Raw genomic sequence first — 12,376 nt, 5'->3', positions numbered from 1 at the left:
TCTCATAGCAGCTGGCAACCCGAGGTTTTGGATCCTGACCCATTTCCTCAGGCCCAAGGCCCTTGTAAACACCTGCAACCAGCAGAGAGCGTTGGCCTCAGGAAACCTAGGATGTCCTGGGAGTGAGACAAGTACCACACCCACAGGTAAGATGTTTGGGGTCGACTAGCTGGTACCTCAGTCATAACAGCTGAAAGGAAGTCTGTTTCTGGTGACACTGAAAGGGTACTGATGAGAAGCATGAATGTAAAATCAGAGCCCCCCCCCCCCCCCCTGGCATGGGAACCAGAAAATAAGGACGATGTTGTTTGCCCTGCCCTTTTCCTTTTTATTTATTTCATCATCATCATTATTATTCTATTTTCTAGAGTTTATAGCCTAAACACAGAGCAGAAAGGCTTCTTTTGTAAAAAAAAAAAAAGGAAACAATACCACACACACAAATACTCATTACAATGTTCCATATCCTACTTTTCTAGATTGTTTAAAAATCCCCTTTCATTAAAAAAATTCTTCCACAAACAATAAACATAAAGATCTTTTAAACATCCATTCCTCTTGCTTTTACTTTCAATCACATTTTTTTAAATTGCTAAGATTCTAACAACAGACGTCAAACTGAAATAAAACATATTGTAAAAAAAATAGATGCTTTCTTTTTTTTTGCAATGTGGTATTTCTTTTACAATGCACACAGTAGATCAAATTGAAAGAACAAAAGTGTATTTCCCTACCTGGACCTCTCATAGAATATGCACACAGTCTATTCTGAACACGTTTTATTTTTTGACCAGCTTTCATATACCTTCCATACCAATGGGCATACCTACCACTACGCTTGTAGTGGTGTAAAAAGAAAAACTGAAGCATATCATTAAGAAAAATGCTGCAGGATGTGTCTATGAAGAGTACCTTAGTTGTTAAGACAAGGGTGTGTGGCCTTCCACGGGCTGTCTGGGCAACGCCTGGCCTCATCCTGAGAGGAAGTCTCCGTTTTGGAAAGCAGTTAGCTCACACTCTTTTCGAGTTTGTTCTCTTGGGGGCACTCCTCGCTCTAATGTTCTTCTTGGGGCTGGCTGGCTTGGGAGCAGGTGACTTTCCCTTTGGTTTCGGGGGATGACTACGACTGGTGCGCCCGGCTGTTCGCTTTTTGTCCTGGATGGTTCTCTGTTGTTCCTGCAGCCTCTCTTCCCACTGCTGGGAGGCAATTGGGAAACATGACTGTCAAGTACATCTCACCCCTTTATGCTACTCCACTAATATCAGGACTAATGACATTTCCCCCCCACCGTTACATACTAATCATGACAATAGTTGTAATAGCTACTCTCCATTGTTGAGCACTTATCATGTACCAGAGGCTCATGATGCGGTTTGGACATGCATTCATGTCATTGAAACTCACAACAGCCCTTCTGGGTGGTCACCATTGTCATGACCAGGATCCAGCACACCACGGTTATTTGCAGAAGGCCACACATCTGATAAATGTCAGAGCTAGGATTCAAATTCACCAGTCTGACTCCAGAGTCCAAGGCCCTCTAATGCAACAGTCCTACACAGCAAAGCTTTCTAAAAATGGCAGACCTGGCTAAAAGCAGAAATTTATCCAGCCCAACCAGAAATCAGGGGCCTCTCACCACACTTATGGATTCACTTAATTCTCTTATAACCAAAAGAATACAGAAGCACCATCTACAGCTAGTAATCCACTCCGGTGTTAGCTAGCCAGAGCTGATGGGAAATGTGTCATTCTGAACAGTCAAGTTTCCTTGACGGAAAAGGACTTACTATTTTTAACATAAATACTATTTATTTAAACAGCTGCATAATAAAAAAGTGAGTCCACTTAAATAGATATTGCTTTTTATTATAACACACATGCTGCAACTTTGTTAGAATATATTTCAATCAACAAAGAGTTTGAGCACCACTGTAGGGCAGGCATTCTCCTAAGCACAAAAATTGCAATGAAATGAACACCCTCCTAAGATGTTCTAAAATAGTAAACTCTTTACTGTATGTTGCTACTGTGTGGTGATATTTTCAAATTCCTACTGAAGTGTATTGTAATGTTTGTTACAAAAGTAAATGGTCCAAACAGCTGATTCTTGAAAGCTTTTTTCCCCTTCAGGTCCTCATGGTAGACTTACCTTCTACATTGATGCTTCTAATCTACTGCAGTCTTGGGAACCAGATAACTAATTCTTCCAGAATTTTCTGTGCAGTAACACTAAGGCGTACTCCTGAGCAATTGATGAGATTTTAGCTCAGATATAACAGTAGTGTTTGGTTCTTTTAGTCAGAAATACACTGAGTAGGAGAGGCTGTGTTATATAAGTTAGTATTAATATAACTCTCCCCTTAATCAAGTGTTTTATTAAAACAAGGAAATCATAAACAGTTGCAATACCTTTGTGAACCTTAAAACACAAATTCTCCTGAATACATCTAAACATATTCCAGGAGAAGAGATAGTTCAAAAATTTCAAACCAAAGACCTTATTTCTTTTTTTAAAATATATATTTTTATTGATTTCAGAGAGGAAAGGAGAGATAGACGCATCAATGATGAAAGAGAATAATTTATCTGCTGCCTCCTGCACCGCCCCTATTGGGGATCGAACCCACCACCTGGGCGTGTACCCTGACTAGGAATTGAACTGTGACCTCCTGGTTCATAGGTTGACAATTAACCCTTGAGCCACACTGGCTGGGCCCAAAGACAGCATTTATTTAGTTCTAGTATGACTTCACATGTCTGGGCATAAAATTACTCTAACTCTTCCAATTGAAATACCAATATTTCTATGACATTACCACTAAAATCACGAATAGTACAAAATACAAAATAATTTCTATAAGTACAGGGAAAAAGATTATGTTTTGTACTGTGATAGGATGAGTTTTAGAACTAGGTATTCACACCTCTGCATGTATATGTCTGTTTTAATCCCTCTGGATATAAATTCTGCTCAAGTACCTGACTGTTTGCTAAAAACAATTACATGTAATACAATAAAGAAACCAAAAAATTCACTTAATCTGGAAATAACCAGTAGGTAAGTATCAGATGCAGCCAAATTGTCTTTGAAGTTGAAGAGAGATTTATGATAAAAATTCCAAGTGAGAATAGCTATACTCATAACTACCTATTCAAAAGAATGGGAAGAATCCCCAAATTCTACAGATTTTCTTTACATACACTTAAATCCATATTCCTAATATTGTTAATTATACTTACTATGGATCTTTTACTAAGCTGGTCTCTCCATTTTTCAACTAAACAATTTTCAAGAAGCATCATCCTGAAAAAAGAGTAATTTATCTCAATAAGCAATTTCTGTTTATGAAAGTAAAAGGTTTAAAAATACAAAAAATTAAAAAAATGTTCTTCAATAACCTCACAATCCACCATTTATATTTTGTTGATATATCCTTTCATTCTTCCTTGTACACATATATATTTTAGAGCACACTGTATATTTATATCATATAGTACATGAAATTATTATATTATACTAGAGGCCCAGTGCATGAATTTGTGCACCAGTGGAGTCCCTCAGCCTGGCCTGTGGGATCAGGCCTAAACTGGCTCTCCTACATCCCCGAGGGGTCCCAGATTGTGAGAGGGCACAGTCCAGGTCGAGGGATCCCACCGGTGCACCATTGGGGCCGGGGAAGGACGCAGGAGGTTGGCCAGCCAGGCAGGGACTGCAATGCCCCATCTCGCCTAGCTGGACCCCAGCAGCAAACTAACCTACCGGTGGGAGTGTCTGCCTCCTGGTGGTCAGTGCACGTCATAGCGAGCAGTTGAGCGGCCTTACCATATCATTAGCATATTATGCTTTGATTGGTTGAATGGCTGACTGGACGACCAGACACTTAGCATATTAGGCTTTTATTATATAGGATAGGGTGGGGCAAAATAGGTTTACAGTTGTGAGTATGCCAAAACAGTTTATTATTGTATAATAATTTATTAATTATTGTATTATTTTCCATATGAACAACTGTAAACTTACTTTTGCCCCACCCTGTATGCATTTTATTATATAATTAGAATTCAAAAATATTATTTTAATAACCAAATAATATAACAACTATGAGTATATATAATATATTCTATTTCTCTCTCTCTCTCTTTCTCTCTCTCTCCATATATTTCAATGCATAGTGCCAAATTATTTTCAAAATGATTAAACTTTAATTCAATTTGCTAACATTGAACTAGGTAAATACTGAATCTTGTTTTTATTTGGATTACAGAATTAAGGAGATAATTTTTTAAATGTTTTATTTACTCTTTGTATTTCTTCTGGATCTTGTCTCTATAGATTTAGGTATAGACATATCTATGTTGCAGACTTAATATTGAAATATTATATGAACTCTTTAGAGAGTAAGGTTACTATTCCGTTGTCACACCTGTTGTATTTTCTCAATTTTTATTTGCCTTTTTATTTGTGATTTTTATGTACATACTAATATGTGGTCAAATATGTGTACTGACATTTTTCCTTGTAATTTTTTTACATTACTTTTATGTTTACAAATTATTTTGCCATTCAGATAGCATACATTTATTTACTTAATTTTATCCTTTTTAAGTCTTTAAAATACACTGCTAGTGGGAATGCAGACTGGTGTAGCCACTATGGAAAACAGTATGGAGTTTCCTCAAAAAGATAAAAATGGAACTGTCATTTGACCCAGTGACCCTACTGCTAGGAATATATCCTAAGAATCCTGAAACACTAATCAGAAATAATGTATGCACTCCTATGTTCATAGCAGCGCTATTTACAATAGCTAAGATATGGAAACAACCCAAGTGTCCACCAGTGGATGAGTGGATAAAAAAGGTGGGTACATTTACACAATGGAATATTATGCAGCTCTAAAAAGGAAGGATCTCTTACCCTTTGGGACAGCATGGAGGGACCTGGAGAGTATTATGCTAAGGGAAATAAGCCAGTTAGAGAAAGACAAGTATCACATGATCTCACTTACATGTGGAACCTAATGAACAAAAGAAACTGACAAACAAAATAGATCTAGAAACATGGAAGCGTGGAACAGACTCATGAATCTCAGAGGGAAGGGGTAGAGGTGAGGAAAGAGATTAACCAAAGAACCTATATGCATATATGCATAACTCATAGCCACAGACAACAGTGCTGTGAAGGCCTGGTGAGGGAGTGGAAGAGGGGTAGAGGGAGTCAATGGGGGGACGAAGGGGACATCTGTAATATTCAATAATAAAGGTAATGTTAAAAATGTATCTCTTTAATCCATTTGAAATATACTTTAGAGTAGAGTAAGAAGTGAAAATACATGCTATTTTTCCAAATAAAAATATTTGCAACTTTCACTAAATATTTTTATTTCCTATTGACTTGCCATATTTCTTGCATAATATAGGTTCTTTTATGCATTAGAATCTGTTTCTTCTGATTTATTTATCTTTATGTCTACTCTTGTACCACATGATTTTAACAAGTATAGCCTTCTACCAATTTGAATGTCTCATTAAGCAGATTTCCTCTCTTCCCTCTTATTTTCAAAATAACATGCCCTTATCAGTTTACCCTTCCAAATGATCATTAGCATTATTTGTGAACACATAAATTCCAATTGTCACAAAATTTTTACTGGGATTTTGATCAGAATTGCATTAAATTTACAAACTAACTTGGGAAAGATGACATGAAAACTCTTACCTAATTAATTAATAACCCATTCGTATATCTAAATAGAATTTAATGACTAGCAACATGGCACACCTCCAGAGCTGCACCTAATACTGTAGCAGATACAACACCATGTAAGAGGTAAGCCTAGAAATAGTCATTCGGCATTCACTCATTCAGCTTCTATAGAGAAGTAAGATATAAGAAGAACAGCTTTAAGAAACAGCTTCTTTAGAGAGGCACGATACTAGTATAAGTAGAACAGCTTTTTAAGGAGGGTGCCAGACTGCTGATAGAGTACAGAACAAGAAAGTTTCAAGTGAGGTCAAATTCAAAAGATTTTTTTTAAGAAGTAGAGTCTTGAGCTGTATCTAGAAGAAATAAACAGATAAGCATTGATGACAGAGAATCAAGGGGAACACTTGTTATATAAAAATGAATAATTTTGCTGGAGAAGTATATTGCAGCAAGTTTGGGGCTCATCCTGGAACCTGTGCTGAAGTGTTTGATTTTTATGTTATAAGGAATATACTAATACATAAAACGTTGGTAAGGAAAGAGATTTGGGGAGACACACTCCCAGCTGGAGATATGAGTGAGTGAGTGTGTGTGTGTGTGTGTTTGTATGTGTGTAATACTGTACCAAAAATTGTAAACTAAGTGTATATAAGGGAAAAGTGTGGAACTGTAGTCTCAAATGGCCATCTTTACTTGATCTGTAAGTTATTAAAGAAACTTTAAAACATTCAGTATTTGCCACAGTAAGATTGATTTGAATGACTTGAAATGAATTGTTTTTTTAAAGCATTTTATTTTTTTAAAATGTATTTTTATTGATTTCAGAGAGAAAGGGAGAGGGAGAGAAAGATAGAAATGTCAATGATGAGAGAGACTCATTAATAGACTGTTTCCTGCATGCCCCTAGTGGGGATCAAGCCTGCAACTTGGGCATGTGCTCTGACCAGGAATCAAACCCTGACCTCCTGGTTCATAGGTCAATGCTCAACCACTGAACCACACCAGCTAAGCTGAAATGAATTGGTTTTACCCAAAGTAATTTATCTGCCTTTACATTTTTGAAATCATTTAATAAATTCCATTGATTTTTTAAAGATCCTATTCAAATACTTATATTTTTATTTTTCCTTAATTCTGTGAAGAATTACTTTATCTATTATAATAAAAGTGTAATATGCTAATTAGACCAGATGTCCTTCCGGACGTCCTTCTGGATGAAGCCAGAGCTGCAAGGGAAGCCTGGGTCCCAGATGCCAGAGGGAAGCCGGTGCCAGCAGCCGGGGGAAGGAAGACTTACTCTTGCACAAATTTCGTGCATCGGGCCTCTAGTAGTTACATAATATCCCAAGGAAGATTCTATTAAAATTGCTTTTTTAAAAGACTGGTACCTTTTTTTTTTTTTACCTACTAAATGAGACTCATGTTTTCTTAAGCCATATGCAGTTTCTTCTGCCCCTCTGTGCCTACCGTGAGCGCCACTCATAACACATGATGAGAACATCTTGATGGGGCAGGATGTGAGGACACTGGCAGGAAGAATTCGTAATGAGTGGGACTTGAGTTCGAGGGATGGGTGATGAGGACTTGAAGATCTCTTTCACATCCACCACTGTCGTTACTTCATTACAGCCACTCCTCTGGACAGCTTTTATTTTGGCATGGATGACTGCAATTTAAAAATGGATATAAGTGTTGTTGAAGCCTTTGGAGAAAAATAGGATGCTGTATTCATGCCAACTCCCAAGCCTCTCTTAAAGAATCACTCCTGTAATTATGGTCATGTCCAAGTTGCCCAAATGCAGACAAAAAGCCCACAATCACATGCTAAATATAAGGTCTCCCATATTCTCAAATTGTCTTAAAAGTTCATGCTCAAGATGTAAAAGTAAATTGACAAGCAGGCTTAGTCTGGGTTCTGCCTTTGGGTCAGTGACTGCTCTTTGGGCTATAGATAGGGTTTGATCAGAGAATTCTGTAGATCCTTCTCAGCCCTGCAGTTCTATAGTTATAAAATTAGGTGTGTGGTTTTTTTGTTTGTTTTTGTCAAAAACATATCAAGAAATGTAGTCAATAAAAATTTCATATAAACAAATATTTGTTTATACTCTGCCTTGTGATGACCTGAAGTGAGACTCATATATTCTCCGAATCAGAAGCCACCTTAAAGTTTGTATGGTTCAATTACCCATCTGACCCATTAGAGCAGTGATTCCCAAAGTGGGCGCTACCGCCCCCTGGTAGGTGCTGCAGCGATCCAGGGGGGCGGTGATGGCCACAGGTGCATTTGGGGGCGATGAGTAACTGCTATTAAAATTTAAAAAAAATTAATTTCCAGGGGCTGAGTAATATTTTTTCTGGAAAGAGGGTGGTAGGCCAAATAAGTTTGGGAACCACTGCATTAGAGTCATAAGATTTTCGACTGGAAGGATTCTCTGAGGATCACCGTTCTCAATCCTTTAACCTCCCACGCTATCAAAGCAAGGTCTGAGGTGAGTAGAGGTAGAACTGTTATTACAGACGGTTGTTTATGTTACTGTGCCTGTTCACGCTTTAAATTCTGGCTCTTTCGGTCCCTTGCTATTACTGCCGGCCATGCAATTGTAATCAGCCTACTATGGACCTGCTTTGGAGTCCATCCGAGAAAGCTGGTTTATGAAGAAGCCAAAGGATTGAAATAGAAATGGTTTCATCATCTAAGTAGCAAGGAGGCCAAGACACCCAGAGAATAGCATCAGAGCAAAACTCAGCTGACAGACTAAGTAGATCATATTAAGACCATATCTACATAGAACATGCTTTAAACAACAAAAACCTACTTAAAAAGAAAGTGTATATTTTTGGTTGAATTACCCACATTAGCTATATAAGATTCTCAAATCTGACAACCTAAAAAAAGGTTATTTTTTCAGACTTTTATGTTGCCATTATCTTCTTTCTTTCATGTGTGTATATGATATATTCTTATGATATACAATGTCAGTTTAAATATGAAAAACAAACTTAGTAAATAAAATGAACAGTTTTTCCTAAAATAGTTTTTGTTATTTCAGCAGAAATAATTTAAGAAATCCAAAGAAACATAAAATAGCCCAAATAGATATTTAAACTTTTTTAAAATTAAAGTTACTTTCAAGTGATGCTAGTAAAATTAAGTTGACTTAAAACATTCACAATAGTATTATTGACTTATTCTTTGAAGAAAGTGATGTGTGTGTGTTTTCAAATAAGAGAGAAGAGGGCATTTAAGCTATGCCAATAATTACAGCAACAGTCTTGGCATTAACATATTCCTACAACTTTTTAAAAAATATATATTTTACTGATTTTTTACAGAGAGAAAGGGAAAGGGATAGAGAGTTAGAAACATCGATGAGAGAGAAACATCGATCAGCTGCCTCCTGCACACTCCCTACTGGGGATGTGCCCGCAACCAAGGTACATGCCCTTGACCAGAATCGAACCTGGGACCCTTGAGTCCGCAGGCTGACGCTCTATCCACTGAGCCAAACCGGTCAGGGCACCTACAACTTCTTTAAGGTATTAAATATTCATAGCTACTGACAAGATACATGAGCAGATCTTAATTATTGGGCCTATGGGCTTCAGATAATCAAATCTATTGATCACTCACCCATCCTCCCTGCAGCAAAAGAACAAGTGAAGTGTGCTGTCCTGGCTGGGGAGGACTTCTCACCAAGTCAAATAGGATCATGATGTCAAACTTGCCAACTGAGCCGTATCCCTGTTTTCATCTGAGTAATTTACTTTGTACTTATTTGATTTACCCAGAAAAGCAATAAGTTTTATAGTTGTTATTATGCCGTTTGAAAGTCATACAGTTAACTACAAAAATCACCAAACCTCTTCTTTACTTTATGGCCAGCAGACTTGGCTTTGGAATGTGCCAAATCCCAAAGTGAATGTTCTCATTAGATGACTTACCATAACTGTAGTTTTTGCTCAGATATGTTGCCAGAGTTGGCTTCACTTTTTTGCACTTGCACCGGTCTAAAGAAGGCAAGAGAGAGACAAAATGTTGGAAAAGGAGTCAGAGAAGTCATTCTGGGGAGAAAAAAAATGCTGAGTCTTGAGGACAAAGAACTCACCCGGGCTTAGGCGTTTACAGTCGACGTCAAGAGGCCTTTCCTGTACCATCATGTCTGGTGTGATATCTATCCACTTCGCATCTGAAACACACACAGGGTCACACGGGTGTGGTCAGTGATTTTGGTCAGTTCGCCCAGCTGGAACAAGGAACCACCTAGAGACATAAACTAATGCAGCATCACACACACACACACACACACACACACACACACACACACTAAATAGTAAAAATGGCATGCGATTGTGGACTATTTCTTTCACATGGACATCCCTGGGTTTGGGAAAGACTTTCAGGTGAGACTGCCTTATCCAGCACAAAATGCTGTGAACACACATCCATTTAACTTTCTAATACATACAGCCAACCCGGACAAATTACGCCATTCCTTTTCAAATCCATTTTAAAATGTTGATCAGCTTATACTAAACAAAATAGCCAGAGTATTTCCAAATCCCCACCTTACATTTTGCAGTGCAGAAACAGTCCATAGCTGCATAATCCAAAACAAGTACAATCCTCTGTCATTTATATAAGTAAAAAAAGATAGCTTTTTCTTAAACTGAATTAAAGAGGCGTTTTGATTTTTTCCCTCCCTTTGTAAGCACTTCACTTTACTTCCCTTCCTTCCTGTTTTGGTCAGTGCTCTGAGGGGTATGCATAACTTGAGGCACTACACACCATAATCTCTTTGAATGTGCGGCCAGCTGGGTCAGGGGTAAGAAGAATGCAAAAATATTCTTAGGTTTCACTTCAACAAGTGGACTTAAACCTGCTCCTTCTTCCTAGGAAAACAGCAAAATGACCAAGGCAAAGGAAGGGAGTGGAAAATGAGATCCAGTGAACTAAGATGCCGCAAATGTTGGCTCGTGGTTAAAGATCATTAGACAGACATCCCAACTTTCCAGGGTGACTAAATTCACAAGTGCACTGCTGTGGGGAGCGATGCCTGGAAATGCGTTTTCAGGAAGTGATGCTTGGAAATGCTTTTTCAGAAAGAGCTTTCAAGAGCTAACATTAAGGGGAGAATCCTGGTGGGATTGCTTTAAAGATGAAAGGAACTCTAACCGGCTTGGCTCAGTGGATAGAACCTCGGCCAACGGACCGAAGGGCCCCGGTTCGGTTAGATTCTGGTCAAGGGCACATACCTGGTTGCAGGTTCCATCCCTGGCCCTGGTCCGGGCTTGCGAGCGCGGGAGGCAAGCAATTGATGTCTCTCTCTCACATCCATGTTTCTCTCTCTGTCTCTCCCTCTCTCTTCTACTCTCTCTTTCTCTCAAAAAAAAAAAAAATCAATGGAAAAATATCCTCTGGTGAGGATTAACAAAAACAAAAACAAAATATTTTTTTTTAAAAAATTAAAGGATACGTGTAAGGTGCTTAACGCTGGCTCAGGCCCACCTTAAGACCTCCATTCCTTTTGACTGCTGCTGCTATGACTATCCCGTTATTACTGTAAATGAAGCCGTCCCCAGTGGCTCCCTTTGTAAGCAAAATCCGCCCCCCTTAATGGGACAGGGTGTTCTTCCGCTCTGAAATCCCTACGGAGAAATCAGACTATTCTAGAAGTGAAGTCACCAGCCCTGCTCTGGGAGGTAGGATGGGGGAGGGGCCGACCGACCACCTGCGGGCAGCTGTCGGTGCGGCAGACGGTTCTCCCCGGGCAGCGACCGCCAAGGGGGTGTCCTCATCCCCCTCCGTCCTTCCCCTGGCCTCACCCTCTGGGAGGTCAGTGACGATGGCCTCGGGCGAGATGCACACGCCGCGGTCGTAGACCGGCAGGTCGTCGCAGGCCAGGCTCTCGGGCCAGCTGTGGTTGTACATCTTCATGAGGGGCTCGCAGTCGTCGCGCGCGCGCTGGCACACCGACTTGCAGGGCTTGATGGGGTCGTGCAGGAACTCCAGGGTGCAGATGGGCGCGTACATGGCGCAGAGGAAGAAGCGCAGCACGGCGCTGCAGTTCGCGTCCACCAGCTCCTCGTACTGCTCGATGGCCAGGATGGCGTTCTCCTGCGTGCTGTGGTGCAGGTGGTTGGGCATCCGCGTGATGTTCCAGGGCATGTGCCGGCACATGGGGATGCGCACCGCCTCGCACGGGGCGCCGCGCACGCCCAGCGCCAGGCGCAGCCACAGGCAGAGCGCGGCCAGGACCGAGAGGAGCATGGCACCCACCCCGACAGGCGGAAAGGCGCTTCTCTTCCCCGACTCCCTCCCGATCTTTCTCTCTCCCCTCTCCGAGGAGGAAGTCCTTTAGGGCACAGGACCCCCAAACTCCCTGGGCAGCAACGCGGGGCGCTGGGGCTGGCCGCGGGTGTCCGCCCTCTGGAGCGCAGCGCACGATCGGCGCCAGACCTCGGCCTCCGGGGCGCGAACCAGCACTGGCAGCCCCAGTCCCGGACGGGGCAGCTCCAAGCGCAGCCGGCCACGGCCATTGCGGGACCCTATTTATCCCGATACCTCCCCTGACGTGGGCTCGGAACGCTCCCTTGGCAGCAGCGGCGCGGCGCGGGCTCCCCCTCCGCCGCTCCACCCCCAGCCCTCTCTTGGCAGAAGCGGTGAC

The 12,376-nt window shown here is 40.8% G+C and overlaps 1 protein-coding gene across 1 annotated transcript; it reads right to left on the bottom strand.

Annotated features, from left to right (window-relative positions):
- Positions 1-444: 444 nt before the first annotated feature.
- SFRP4 (secreted frizzled related protein 4) lies at positions 445-12,232 on the bottom strand. Its single transcript, XM_006085366.3, has 6 exons — positions 11,535-12,232; positions 9,818-9,898; positions 9,654-9,719; positions 7,179-7,377; positions 3,245-3,308; positions 445-1,197 (listed from the first exon to the last, which is right to left on the bottom strand). Exons 1-6 carry the CDS (start codon positions 11,977-11,979, stop codon positions 1,012-1,014), a joined length of 1,041 nt encoding a protein of 346 aa, XP_006085428.1. The 5' UTR covers positions 11,980-12,232; the 3' UTR covers positions 445-1,011.
- Positions 12,233-12,376: the final 144 nt, after the last annotated feature.

This window comes from Myotis lucifugus, unplaced genomic scaffold, assembly GCF_000147115.1.
Source record: "Myotis lucifugus unplaced genomic scaffold, Myoluc2.0 scaffold_18, whole genome shotgun sequence".
Classification (NCBI taxonomy): domain Eukaryota; kingdom Metazoa; phylum Chordata; class Mammalia; order Chiroptera; family Vespertilionidae; genus Myotis; species Myotis lucifugus.
Note: the sequence above shows the minus strand (reverse complement) of the source record. Positions and strands in the feature narration are given on the sequence as shown.